This window comes from Neolamprologus multifasciatus, chromosome 3, assembly GCF_963576455.1.
Source record: "Neolamprologus multifasciatus chromosome 3, fNeoMul1.2, whole genome shotgun sequence".
Taxonomy (NCBI): Eukaryota; Metazoa; Chordata; class Actinopteri; order Cichliformes; family Cichlidae; genus Neolamprologus; species Neolamprologus multifasciatus.
The window spans coordinates 36,485,704-36,500,511 of record NC_140441.1 but is presented as its reverse complement, the minus strand read 5'-3'; the positions used below and the strand labels follow the sequence as shown (position 1 = coordinate 36,500,511).

Sequence of the window (14,808 nt, the reverse complement as noted above, 5' to 3'; positions counted from 1 at the left end):
GAGAATTCATCATTTTATTGATTTTAAAAGACTATGAAACTTAGATTTACTCTCATCAACACAGCGTCAAAGCAGTTTGAGAATTATTCACAACGTTTAATCTATCAGTTAATTTCTGCCACAAACTCCCCTCCATCGATCTTACTGAGTTCACGAGACATCACACACTGGACTGACTGAGAGACATGAACTACCTTTTGTGGAAGTTTTCTTGTATTAAAACAATATTTTCTTCTATGTAAAGGAAGTAAATAAACAACAGAAAGGAAGAGAAATCCTGCCAATTCAGAAAATAGAACAAACTACATAATATGTAGTTTGTTACATTTAAACTACATAAGACTGGCCACCTATAAAATCCAAATCTTTAAGAAATAAAAATAAATAAAGTTCCAGTGTTATTGTCATTTAAGCAATGAAAAAACTCGAAGCCCTAAAACTGTTGAAATATTGCTTGATTATGTTTATGATAATTACTTTGTTTACTTACTTTGGTGTCTAGTGGAAACTGTTTTGAAATAAATTTCTCACATGTCACTCGGATCTGTTCACAAAGATTCAACAGAGAAAAAGTGCTGCATTGATTTTTATACAATTTCAGGTAAATTTACGGGTAATTACAGACAATCAATCATAAGATGTCAAACTCGCAGCTATATAGTGATCTCTGTGCAGAGAAGAAACAGCACAACAGTGAGCTCTCAACAGCAAAGATAGACAAGAACAAAAAACTGGAAGCTCAAAGATCTATTTGACTTTAATCAACTCTGCAGTGGCTCCATAATCTAAAAGCCAAACTCCAGCATAGAGCGGCTGAGTGAATGTGGTCTGGACTCTGTGGAGGAGAGTCATGGTTTCAGAGACGCTGTAGAAAGACAGAATACCTGCTCTGTGATCCAGGTACACTCCTACTCTGGAGGACCGAGGACCTGAGAGGACAGCTTGGACTTTTTTGTGTCGAAATTGAAAACTGTTTGTGCTACAATATAATGGCCAAGATTTGTCATTGTTTCCAAATAAACATTCATCGACGCTCCCTGCTCTGCTGATATTCTTGTATGCAACTGCTACTTCAACTACTCCCCCTCTCCACTCCACCTCCCAGTAACAGCGTCCAGTCAGACTCTCTCTACTCAGGACCTGAAGCCGTCCAGTGAATCTGTCTGGATGATCAGAATAAGACTGTTGTTGTTTCATAAATGTTACTTTTCTGTTCCCCTCAGATAATAAAAGCTGTCTGTATGCTGTGTTTGGATCCAGTGTGATTTCATGTGAATGTTTTAAGAATCCAGCTCTGGTCTTTGGCTCTGGTGGTGACAGTAAAACATCCTCTTCAGTGACTGTCAGTGAGATGTTTGTCCATTCCTCTCTCAGAATGTCTTGTAGTTTATCTCTGGTCTCTGACACAGCTGCTGTCACATCCTCAAAGTAGCTCAGAGGACGAATATTGATGCTGGATGAGTGTGTAGACTCACTGAGTGCTGACAGTGAGGGGTAGTTGTGTAGAAACTGGTTGTGATCCTCTGTGTGTGAGAGCTGCTCCAGCTCGCCGTCTTTCCTCTTCAGCTCAGCGATCTCCTGCTCCAGCTTCTCCTGAAGCTCTTTGACTCGACTCACTTCAGTTTCCTGCTGAGATCTGACCTGCTGCTTCACATCAGAGCTTCTTTTCTGGACGAGACGGATCAGCTCAGTGAACATCTTCTCACTGTCCTCCACTGCTTTATCAGCAGAGCCATTGATGGCCTCCACCTCCTGTTGAAGCAGCTTCACATCTTTCTCTCGCTCCTGGATTCTCTGCTGGATGTTTAGTCGTCTCACCTCGAGCTCCTTCTGCTTCTCAGTCCTTTCTGCTGCAGCTGGGACTGTTTCATGGCCTTTATGTTCATCCATTGTGCAGAGATAACAGATACTCTGCTGATCAGTACGACAGAAAATCTTCATCACCTCATCATGACGAGAGCAGATGTTCTCCTGGAGTTTCTTGGAGGGGGCCACCAGTTTGTGTTTCTTTAATGGAGCTGCATCATAGTGAGGTTGGAGGTGTTTCTCACAGTAAGAAGCTGGACAAGATAAACAGGACTTGATGGCTTTCAGCTTCCTCCCAGTGCAGACATCACAGGCCACATCTTCAGGTCCAGCATAGCAGTGATCAGCTGGAGCAGCTTGGAGTCCAGTCTTCTTCAGCTGCTCCACTAAAGCTGCTAACACAACGTTTTTCTCCAGGACAGGCCTCGGTATGAAAGTCTTCCTGCACTGAGGGCAGCTGTGGATTCCCTTCCTGTCCTCTTCATCAAAGTGAGATTTAATACAGTTCATGCAGTAGCTGTGTCCACAGGTTGTAGTCACCGGATCCTTCAGTAGATCCAAACAGATCGAACAAGAAATTGTTTCTATGTCCAGCTGAACTCCTTTCTGCGCCATTTCTCCTCTCAGTTTCTCTTTGGCAGAAACGAAAGTATTCTGACCTCTGATCTCATAACATACTTTTCTGTAGTGAATGGAGCCTGTCGGCTCTGAAACGTTACAACATGTTTGTTACACCCATCTTCAAACTGCAGATCTAAAGGGGAGGGAACAAGGAAATACATTTACAGTGTTTCAGGAAGAGGAGGGAGGAGTTATCAGGCTTTGACACAGTGCAGGAAGTTGAGCAGTTTGACGTAGACACTGTTTGTTTAACCCTTTGAACATGAACAAAGGAGGCAGATCAGCTTTTACATTTATAATATACGAATGATAAGTAAATAAAAAAGCTGCCACATTGTAACACCATGGCACATATTAATCAATGAATTGTTTTTCATTTCAAAAATGTTCACATTCAGACACAAAAATCATTAAATATCACACAGTTATTAATCCTTCAAATATGAGACATTTGGCTTTCAGACACAGAGCCAGTGACTTTATCTTTACTGCAAGTATTTTTGTGTTTCACACCGTTGAATATCAAGTTAAATATGCTGCAAAATGTGAACATTTACAGAATAAAAGTCAGAATGTGTAGAACAGGGTTTTTTTTTCACTTATAAAATGTTTTCACATTCTTGTCTTTTAAACTCGCAGATACAGGAAAAAATATTTGCAATCAACTGATATTTTCAGTTGACTTGCAATTCAAATTTTACTCTTATTTATTATTTTTACTACTTGGAACCAGTGTTGGGTAAGTTACTTTAAAATAGTAACTTAGTTACATTACTAGTTACTTCTATCAAAAGTAACTCAGTTACTTCAAGTTACTCGTTACTTTCAAAGTAACTAGTTACTAGGGAAAGTAACTTTGGTTTTACTCAGAATTCTCTTATTAATGTGTTGCTTCCATAACTTTGCCAGTCTTCTAGCTTGCTTACTTGCCACAAGTGCACTGTGCCACCTACCAATAGAAAGGAAAAGATAATGTGCATATTTCCACGAGAGAAATCCCACGCCTGGACCATCATTGACCACTGCCATGATTCTAGCCTACGTCACAGCGTCATGTGCGCCTTTTACATCCAACACAAAAACTGCAGTCGTGGTGCTTTGATTGTACTCAGAACTCGGAAATTCTGCCTTCTGAATAGGAAGATGTAGGTAACACCACACTGCAGATGAGCTGCATACAGGGCTGGACTGGGACAAAAAAATCGGCCCGGGCGTTTTGACTAGAGACCGGCCCACCATTATAGGAAAAATCATAAAGCCTTTGAATGAAAACAAACGCTGTTGTGACAGTGATGTTCACTGTCTTGATGGTATATATGCACCAATCTATCAATCGTTTGTTGTAAGATTCAGATAATTATTTTTTAAAAGTTAGACATTTTAAATGAGAATAAGAAAGAAAAGTATTTCTTTGTGCCCCCCTCTCCCTGTTAATGCCCTACCTGCCCCCCCTGGAAAACTTTGCTAGATCCGCACCTGCACAGTTACCAGCTGTCAGCTACCTAAAAAGGATCCTGGTGTTATCTGTCTCTCAGAAACAGTTCATAACTTCCCTTCAACTCATTCATGTCACCTAAAAGGTAAACCTGTTTCTCCATCACCTGTTCAGCTCTGATGATTCAGTAAGGACGTCTCCTGGTTTCATCTTCATGTTTCCCTCTCACCAGATAACCAAACCGACATCATGACCAGCAGCTTTTTTGCAGCTGCGGCTCCAGCAAACATCAGCTGATACTAGAAATTAATATTAAATAAATTCTAACAACAGCTGATCAAGCTTAAACGTGCTGCTGTTGTTTAACGCGACATTGGCTGGTTTCCTCTTTCTGGCGCAAAGTGGGCGATAAACAAACAAGAGAGCCGATCAGCTGATCATTGATCAGTTTTCATGATTGAAGTAGAAACGGGAGAGGGAGGGGGGAGAATGAAAGAAGAAGAGGCAGCTGTGCAGCAAAGACACAGAATAACTCCAGCTTTGTGTCTTTTTCATTGTAGCTGAATTACGGGACAAACTGTTCCTTTTCACCTCAATAAGAAACGCGTAATATTTTATCTGAATACCAGACGGGACGGTTGGCAACTCTAATAACTTATGAACAAAATAAAGTTCAACATCATTAACTTCATAGCACCCACCCAGCTGTATAGAAACTCCGTCATGCTAGCTAGTACGCAGTACGGAAAAAGTCAGAATAACGAAAATAAACTCCACCTAAACTTGGTTTATATCTGACCCAGATAGACTGCAGGTCATAACTTCTTACCTGCAGTTCAGTTCACACTTGGACCAGCGGCCGCCTCGGGTCTCTTTTCCTTCTGCGTCCCCTTTCTCTCATCCACCTGCTGCCTCCACCACTTGCTAATGTTACTGAATCTGTGGAAGCTCCGCGATAGCCACCACACGAAGTAACGAGTAACGACCCTATCTAAATCCCAGTAACGACTAACGCGTTCCTGATTTTGGCATAATAACTAGTTACCGTGCTCGTTACCACAATAATAACGTAGTTACTGTAACGCGTTACTTAATAACGCGTTAGTCCCAACACTGCTTGGAACCACAACTCTGTGATTCCAGCCTCTCAGATCAGTGAATACAAGTGCTGGTGTCATGATCCGGGGTGTCGGTGGTGTTTTGAGGAATGTTTTCTTACTCTGTTCAAAGCTCAGGTCCTTCCTCCAGGTGAAGTTCTGGGTCTACATCTGCCTCTCTCCACATGCGGCTCATTGTCTGCAATCAGCGATGAAGTTTTAAGGACCACCTCAGAGCTCCAGTATTTATCAGATTGTCATCTAAACAGTAGTTTTAAATCAGCCTCCATGTTCTGCTTGCTCCAAGTGTTCCTCTGTTTAATTTCGCCTTCTTTGTGTCTCCAGTTTCCTGCACCTCCAGATCATTATCCACTCACCTCGACTCTTATCTGGATTTCCTCTGTCACTGGTCCTTCCCTCCAACCAGCTGCCTGCCTGAATCTTACCTGCCAGGAACCGTCGCTCAGTTTCACCCAACTTCCTGTGGAGAATCTGTAAACCTGCCTGCTTTCCTGCTCACTGTAACCATCCATGACTTTAGAAAAGATCTCCCTCCAAAACCCAGATTCACCAGCCTGCCAAGGAAGCAATCTGTAACATTTTACAGCTCTCTATCTCTGTATTTAATAAAATCAGTTTCAGGTTGAAACAGCCGTGACTTGAGTCTGCTTGTGGGTCCACTTTCACGCTGGCCTCTCGGCCCTGAAAGCCTGACTTCTCCCTCTCGAGTCACAAATTCACGCATTGTGAGCTTCCACTTTTGCAGCTCTTCTTAAGAGAAATCTGGTACAAAACTTGTACTTGTAGCTGAAGGGGGACAGGTGGTGGTGAGGGGGTTTGTGTGATTGAAGGCAGAGACCATAGGAATGGAGGTCAGCCAATCAGAATATTGATAACTGGTACGTATTGCAGCTCTTTGTGTTGTGTCCTTCTGGGGTTATCGATCAGAACAAGCAGCAGCCAATCAAATGCAGTCCAGTCATTTATTTTGTTGGCTCAGATATTTACACAGCACAGTAATGAAGGGCACAGTACAGGTTTTACAGTCTTTGTAATCTGTGAGTGTGCATAGGTTTGCTCTGAAAAAGAAATAAACAACAAGAAATAACATTTAGATTCATGTCACGTCTGTAGGTTTATATAACAGTTATAATTATTTAAACTAAAACACGTCCACATATTTCTGTGTTAAACTAAGTACATCCTCTGACGTTACAGAGTTCACAAAGACAAACACAGTCCAACAGCACCATCTACTGACTACACAGGTTTACAGCAGCGTGATCATGAGACTCCACATTTGCACAAACATGAGTATCAAGCTAGTTGCAAACTGTCTGTATCAGTGTTTCAATTCTGAAAGACGTGAAGATGTTTTACAAAATAAAATACAAATGAAATAAACTAATAAATCATAACACTTTTAGATTCAAATATTTGATTGATTAAGCAATTCAAGATTTCCAGCCGCTGTTGACTGAGGACAACATAAAGTCTATTCATATATTTTAATGACACAGTAAGTATGCTATATTACTGTGAGCATTTAAATATTTAAAGACATGATTAAAGAGATCATCAAGAAATCCTTATTGAACCTCTTTTAAATGTAAAAATGCTGCAGATGTTTGCTAAAAGTAGATCCACAACGACTGCATCCCTGCATCTGTTTCTTTCCTGGTAATAATTAAAGCAACAATAATGATGATACAGTTAAACAGTAAAAACAAACCAAAAAAATGATAAAAACAGAAATGCTACTCAAAACATAAACCTGCTTAACAGATGCTGATCAGTACGACAGAAAATCTTCATCACCTCATCATGACGAGAGCAGATGTTCTCCTGGAGCTTCTTGGAGGGGCCACCAGCTTGTGTTTCTTTAATGGAGCTGCGTCATAGTGAGGTTGGAGGTGTTTCTCACAGTAAGAGGCTGGACAAGATAAACAGGACTTGATGGCTTTCTGCTTCCTCCCAGTGCAGACATCACAGGCCACATCTTCAGGTCCAGCATAGCAGTGATCAGCTGGAGCAGCTTGGAGTCCAGTCTTCTTCAGCTGCTCCACTAAAGCTGCAAACATGATGTCTTTCTCCAGAAAAAAAAGGTACAGTTTGAACCTTGGCAGCATTTATAACCCTACATTTAAATATGTATCACTCTGAACTTTGCCAAGATGTGTCACCCTCATTTAAATTGTAGAAGACTGAACTTTGGTTATATAAGAAGATAAGAGATAATCATGTATCTAAATTTACTGCGATACATTTGCTCTTTTCTGCCAAAAAGTAACACTGATAAACCCAGCTAAACAAACCATGCAAACAAACAGTAACATCTCCACATAAACTAATAACACCTGCAATTAAATAAACTGATAGGCCAAGTGGGATGTGTAGCACTCATTTTTAACATAAATGGTCATTCACATGATTTGTAATCTGTGCCATTTTTTTCATGTCACTGTTATAATGAAGTACTTTGTCATGTAGTTTTCATCTGTCATACATTTTTTTTTTTTGCTTTGTTGTGTAGTGTCATCATGTTTTTGTGAGAGTTTGCTTTTTTGTAGGGTGGCTACAGTCCGGCTTTCCTCTACAACCGACTCAGATGAAATTCTCTTCATGTGCACCAGTGACTGTAAAAAAACGTAGATGACCTAATAGCTCCCAAAGAATGAAACCAATCTATATCGCTACCCGGTGTCTCGCTGCAGCATAGGTTAAAAACCCGCCTTCTTTATGATAGCAGATGGGACTGGGGCCAGACTAAAGTAAAAAATTCTCCTCAGAAAACTTTTCCTAAAGATTTTTTCATTCATTATCAGCAGTTCTCATGATGCATATTTGTCCTCAAGGGCTCTCCTTTATCACATGTTTGATTCTAATTACTAGCATAATGCTGTTAAATTGTGCTGTGACGTCAGCTTTAACTGGCAACTGCAGTCGAGGAGAAACTTGAGTCTCTCTGTTTGGGAATAGCAGATAGAGCGGGGACGCTGAGAGGAGGTCCAGTGTTTATGTTACAAAACCACGACCGACTGTTTCAACCTGACAGCCTGAGGTGTTCTTCAGTAAACTGGACTGAATATGTGCAAACAGCAGCATGTTTTCTGACTCTTGCCACGTCTGTAAGGACAGTAAAACCAATTTGTTTTATTTTTTTAAAAGCCTCCACTGCAGTAACCCCTCATTAATCATTAACTATGGATTCAAATAGCAAAGCCCAATATTTATGTGCTGAAACCAATTACAGCCATTTGGCAGCTTAAGTTAAAAGTTATGTTTTTTTTTCCACTGATTATTTTTTTTAGAACTGACTCTGTGTTTGTTTGTTTATTTATTTATTTTACTGAGTTTTTACTAAATACTCAGGTTAAAACAGTCTATGAGGAATACCTCATCAAGAATCATTCAAAGCTACATGTGCAGTACTCCATACAGCTTACATCCTTAGAGAGTAACCGCTTCAAGCATTAACCCTTTGAGGTTCACACCAAGAAAACTGCAATTTAAAAAATATTTCTTTGCATTGTTTATTTCTTTAGAACCACAGCAACAAAGTTGGGTTTTTTCCTTTAATAAGCACGGGTGCAGATAATTAGTCTATCTCTTGTGTGAACCTGGAGCTGTGCGAATGCCTCATATAAGCTGTGCTATTTGGCATCTTTTACTTTTCTATGACAGCTGTATGTGGGTCCCATAGCCTTCTATTGGAGCGGTAAGTCACAGAAAATGTTACGCTTGCGTTTTGGTAATTTGGTAGAGGTTTAAAGTTATTTGTACCCCTGTAGGAAGAAAATATTGTTTTATTCCTGCAGAGAAGCTTGTAGTGGACTCCGCCACCACTTGCTGTTACTTATTAGGGTGTGACCCTAACCCTAGATATGAAGCAAGGTGGGAGGGATATTCCTGCTGAGGTCAGCTGTTCAGTGTAAGTGATGTCCTGCTTTAATTTAGAGATTGCCGAGCTGCTGCTTTGCCTGGGTGGATTTCTGGCTGCTGGGCCGAGGTCCTTATACACCGGTGGCTATTTTCATCAGTTTTAAAATCAGTTTAACTTGACGGGAGCTGAAGGCTAAGATGGAGTAGATGACCTGCTCCACCTCCTGAGCTATAGTCACCTCAGTAGTGTTGCTAGCAGAAGTTGAAGTAAATTATGTAGAAATATTCATATTCATTCATATTCTTTTCTACTCACAAAAAGCATGAATTCAGTCTCCTTGAAATTAAGGGTCAATTTATTGATATCAAACCACATCTTAAAAATGTCCAGTTCATTTTCAATTGCATACAAGAGATCCTTTACATTTTATGTCCAGACCACAATAAATTTGTATCATCTGTATAAACAACACAGTTGTCCATTTTCTAACCAGGAATAGGCTAAACTTCTTATTCCATATCTCTTTAGTTTCCTGAATAACTGAAATGATCTACTGTATGAAAAGCTTTCTGTGGGTCAAGATAAAAACCATCAGAGAATTCATCATTTTATTGATTTTAAAAGACTATGAAACTTAGATTTACTCTCATCAACACAGCGTCAAAGCAGTTTGAGAATTATTCACAACGTTTAATCTATCAGTTAATTTCTGCCACAAACTCCCCTCCATCGATCTTACTGAGTTCACGAGACATCACACACTGGACTGACTGAGAGACATGAACTACCTTTTGTGGAGGTTTTCTTGTATTAAAACAATATTTTCTTCTATGTAAAGGAAGTAAATAAACAACAGAAAGGAAGAGAAATCCTGCCAATTCAGAAAATATAACAAACTACATAATATGTAGTTTGTTACATTTAAACTACATAAGACTGGCCACCTATAAAATCCAAATCTTTAAGAAATAAAAATAAATAAAGTTCCCAGTATTATTATCATTTAAGCAATTAAAAAACTCGAAGCCCTAAAACTGCTGAATTATTGCTTGATTATGTTTATGATAAATTACTTTGTTTACTTACTTTGGTGTCTAGTGGAAACTGTTTTGAAATAAATTTCTCACATGTCACTCGGATCTGTTCACAAAGATTCAACAGAGAAAAAGTGCTGCATTGATTTGAATACGATTTCAGGTAAATTTACGGGTAATTACAGACAATCAATCATAAGATGTCAAACTCGCAGCTATATAGTGATCTCTGTGCAGAGAAGAAACAGCACAACAGTGAGCTCTCAACAGCAAAGATAGACAAGAACAAAAAACTGGAAGCTCAAAGATCTATTTGACTTTAATCAACTCTGCAGTGGCTCCATAATCTAAAAGCCAAACTCCAGCATAGAGCGGCTGAGTGAATGTGGTCTGGACTCTGTGGAGGAGAGTCATGGTTTCAGAGACGCTGTAGAAAGACAGAATACCTGCTCTGTGATCCAGGTACACTCCTACTCTGGAGGACCGAGGACCTGAGAGGACAGTTCGTACTTTGTTGTGCCAAAATTGAAAACAGTTTGTGTTACAGCGTAAAGACCAAGATTTGTCAGTGAATCCAAAAACACATTCATTGATGTTCCCTGCTCTGCTGATATTCTTGTATGCAACTGCTACTTCAACTCCTCCTCCTCTCCACTCCACCTCCCAGTAACAACGTTCAGTCAGACTCTCTCTACTCAGGACCTGACAGTAATGAGTGAATCTGTCTGGATGATCAGAATAAGACTGTTGTTGTTTCATTTTTGTTACTTTTCTGTTCCCCTCAGATAATAACAGATATCTAAATGCTGTGTTTGAATCCAGTGTGATTTCACATGAATATTTTAAGAATCCAGCTCTGGTCTTTGGCTCTGCTGGTGACAGTAAAACATCCTCTTCAGTGACTGTCAGTGAGATGTTTGTCCATTCCTCTCTCAGAATGTCCTGTAGTTTATCTCTGGTCTCTGACACAGCTGCTGTCACATCCTCAAAGTAGCTCAGAGGACGAATATTGATGCTGGATGAGTGTGTAGACTCACTGAGTGCTGACAGTGAGGGGTAGTTGTGTAGAAACTGGTTGTGATCCTCTGTGTGTGAGAGCTGCTCCAGCTCGCCGTCTTTCCTCTTCAGCTCAGCGATCTCCTGCTCCAGCTTCTCCTGAAGCTCTTTGACTCGACTCACTTCAGTTTCCTGCTGGGATCTGACCTGCTGCTTCACATCAGAGCTTCTTTTCTGGAGGAGACGGATCAGCTCAGTGAACATCTTCTCACTGTCCTCCACTGCTTTATCAGCAGAGCCATTGATGGCCTCCACCTCCTGTTGAAGCAGCTTCACATCTTTCTCTCGCTCCTGGATTCTCTGCTGGATGTTTAGTCGTCTCACCTCGAGCTCCTTCTGCTTCTCAGTCCTTTCTGCTGCAGCTGGGACTGTTTCATGGCCTTTATGTTCATCCATTGTGCAGAGATAACAGATACTCTGCTGATCAGTACGACAGAAAATCTTCATCACCTCATCATGACGAGAGCAGATGTTCTCCTGGAGCTTCTTGGAGGGGGCCACCAGCTTGTGTTTCTCAAAGGCAGGAGACTCAAAATGAAGCTGAATGTGTTTCTCACAGTAGGAAATCAGACACATCAGACAGGACTTGATGGCTTTCAGCTTCCTCCCAGTGCAGACATCACAGGCCACATCTTCAGGTCCAGCATAGCAGTGATCAGCTGGAGCAGCTTGGAGTCCAGTCTTCTTCAGCTGCTCCACTAAAGCTGCTAACATGACGTTTTTCTCCAGGACAGGCCTCGGTATGAAAGTCTTCCTGCACTGAGGGCAGCTGTGGATTCCCTTCCTGTCCTCTTCATCCCAGAAACTCTTAATACAGTTCATGCAGTAGCTGTGTCCACAGGTTGTAGTCACCGGATCCTTCAGTAGATCCAAACAGATCGAACAAGAAATTGTTTCTTTGTCCAGCTGAACTCCTTTCTGCGCCATTTCTCCTCTCAGTTTCTCTTTGGCAGAAACGAAAGTATTCTGACCTCTGATCTCATAACATACTTTTCTGTAGTGAATGGAGCCTGTCGGCTCTGAAACGTTACAACATGTTTGTTACACCCATCTTCAAACTGCAGATCTAAAGGGGAGGGAACAAGGAAATACATTTACAGTGTTTCAGGAAGAAGAGGGAGGAGTTATCAGGCTTTGACACAGTGCAGGAAGTTGAGCAGTTTGACGTAGACACTGTTTGTTTAACCCTTTGAACATGAACAAAGGAGGCAGATCAGTTTTTACATTTATAATATACGAATGATAAGTAAATAAAAAAGCTGCCACATTGTAACACCATGGCACATATTATACCATGAATTGTTTTTCATTTCAAAAATGTTCACATTCAGACACAAAAATCATTAAATATCACACAGTTATTAATCCTTCAAATATGAGACATTTGGCTTTCAGACACAGAGCCAGTGACTTTATCTTTACTGCAAGTATTTTTGTGTTTCACAACGTTGAATATCAAGTTAAATATGCTGCAAAATGTGAACATTTACAGAATAAAAGTCAGAATGTGTAGAACAGGGTTTTTTTTTCACTTATAAAATGTTTTCACATTCTTGTCTTTTAAACTCGCAGATACAGGAAAAATATTTGCAATCAACTGATATTTTCACAGATATATTGAGAGCTGCAGACTTGCAATTCAAATTTTACTCTTATTTATTATTTTCACTACTTGGAACCGCAACTCTGTGATTCCAGCCTCTCAGATCAGTGAATACAAGTGCTGTTGTCATGATCCGGGGTGTTGGTGGTTTTTTTGGGGAATGTTTTCTTACTCTGTTCAAAGCTCAGGTCCTTCCTCCAGGTGAAGTTCTGGGTCTACATCTGCCTCTCTCCACATGCGGCTCATTGTCTGCAATCAGCGATGAAGTTTTAAGGACCACCTCAGAGCTCCAGTATTTATCAGATTGTCATCTAAACAGTAGTTTGAAATCAGCCTCCATGTTCTGCTTGCTCCAAGTGTTCCTCTGTTTAATTTCGCCTTCTTTGTGTCTCCAGTTTCCTGCACCTCCAGATCATTATCCACTCACCTCGACTCTTATCTGGATTTCTTCTGTCACTGGTCCTTCCCACCAACCAGCTGCCTGCCTGAATCTTACCTGCCAGGAGCCGTCGCTCAGTTTCACCCAACTTCCTGTGGAGAATCTGTAAACCTGCCTGCTTTCCTGCTCACTGTAACCATCCATGACTTCAGAAAAGGTCTCCCTCCCTCCAAAACCCAGATTCACCAGCCTGACAAGGAAGCAATCTGTAACATTTTACAGCTCTCTATCTCTGTATTTAATAAAATCAGTTTGAGGTTGAAACAGCCGTGACTTGAGTCTGCTTGTGGGTCCACTTTCACGCTGGCCTCTCGGCCCTGAAAGCCTGACTTCTCCCTCTCGAGTCACAAATTCACACACTGTGAGCTTCCACTTTTGCAGCTCTTCTTAAGAGAAATCTGGTACAAAACTTGCACTTGTAGCTGAAGGGGGACAGGTGGTGGTGAGGGGGTTTGTGTGATTGAAGGCAGAGACCATAGGAATGGAGGTCAGCCAATCAGAATATTGATAACTGGTACGTATTGCAGCTTTTTGTGTTGTGTCTTTCTGGGGTTATCGATCAGAACAAGCAGCAACCAATCAAATGCAGTCCAGTCATTTATTTTGTTGGCTCAGATATTTACACAGCACAGTAATGAAGGGCACAGTACAGGTTTTACAGTCTTTGTAATCTGTGAGTGTGCATAGGTTTGCTCTGAAGACGAAATAAACAACAAGAAATAACATTTAGATTCATGTCACGTCTGTAGGTTTATATAACAGTTATAATTATTTAAACTAAAACACGTCCACATATTTCTGTGTTAAACTAAGTACATCTTAACTCTGACGTTACAGCGTTCACAAAGACAAACACAGTCCAACAGCACCATCTACTGACTACACAGGTTTACAGCAGCGTGATCATGTGACTCCACATTTGCACAAACATGAGTATAAAGCTAGTTGCAAACTGTCTGTATCAGTGTTTCAATTCTGAAAGACATGGAGAGATTTTACAAAATAAAATACAAATGAAATAAAATAAACTAATAAATCACAACACTTTTAGATTCAAATATTTGATTGATTAAGCAATTCAAGATTTCCAACTTATGAGGACAACATAAAGTCTATTCATATATTTTAATGACATAGTAAGTATGTTATATTACTGTGAGCATTTAAATATTTAAAGACATGATTAAAGAGATCATCAAGAAATCCTTATTGAACCTCTTTTAAATGTAAAAATGCTGCAGATGTTTGCTAAAAGTAGAACCACAACGACTGCATCCCTGCATCTGTTTCTTTCCTGGTAATAATTAAAGCAACAATAATGATGATACAGTTAAACAGTAAAAACAAACCAAAAAAACGATAAAAACAGAAATGCTACTCAAAACATAAACCTGCTTAACAGATGCTGATCAGTACGACAGAAAATCTTCATCACCTCATCATGACGAGAGCAGATGTTCTCCTGGAGCTTCTTGGAGGGGCCACCAGCTTGTGTTTCTTTAATGGAGCTGCATCATAGTGAGGTTGGAGGTGTTTCTCACAGTAAGAGGCCAGAAACATGAAACAAGACGGATTTAAATACTGATTCTAACACATCCATATCTGCCACACATAGCTCTACATTTACTGCTCATTTAGAACAAATGACTGTCTCAGTAAACGAGGACACAATCACACTGTCCACTGTCTTTGTTAGCTGCGCGCCTGTTTCAACAAAATTCACAAACTCCCTCCAACACAACGTCCGGCCCACTGTGCGGCTCCACCAATGAGATCCGAGGGCCCGCGCAGTGATATTAGCATACAGCCTGTATAAAAAACGCCGCTCTCGGTC

The 14,808-nt window shown here is 40.5% G+C and overlaps 2 protein-coding genes across 2 annotated transcripts; both read right to left on the bottom strand.

The window, feature by feature from the left end:
- LOC146522917 (tripartite motif-containing protein 16-like) lies at positions 1 to 2,693 on the bottom strand. The gene has a single exon (XM_085153864.1). It carries the CDS (start codon positions 2,419 to 2,421, stop codon positions 748 to 750), a length of 1,674 nt encoding a protein of 557 aa, XP_085009990.1. The 5' UTR covers positions 2,422 to 2,693; the 3' UTR covers positions 1 to 747.
- Positions 2,694 to 7,455: 4,762 nt separating this feature from the next.
- LOC146522916 (tripartite motif-containing protein 16-like) lies at positions 7,456 to 13,917 on the bottom strand. The gene is made up of 2 exons (XM_085153863.1): positions 12,708 to 13,917; positions 7,456 to 11,998 (listed from the first exon to the last, which is right to left on the bottom strand). Exon 2 carries the CDS (start codon positions 11,857 to 11,859, stop codon positions 10,186 to 10,188), a length of 1,674 nt encoding a protein of 557 aa, XP_085009989.1. The 5' UTR covers positions 11,860 to 11,998; positions 12,708 to 13,917; the 3' UTR covers positions 7,456 to 10,185.
- Between the last annotated feature and the right edge of the window lie 891 nt (positions 13,918 to 14,808).

Bases quoted from the DNA above. Each gene is read 5' to 3' on its own strand.
- LOC146522917 (XM_085153864.1), bottom strand. From the start codon at position 2,421: ATGGCGCAGAAAGGAGTTCAGCTGGACATAGAAACAATTTCTTGTTCG.
- LOC146522916 (XM_085153863.1), bottom strand. From the start codon at position 11,859: ATGGCGCAGAAAGGAGTTCAGCTGGACAAAGAAACAATTTCTTGTTCG.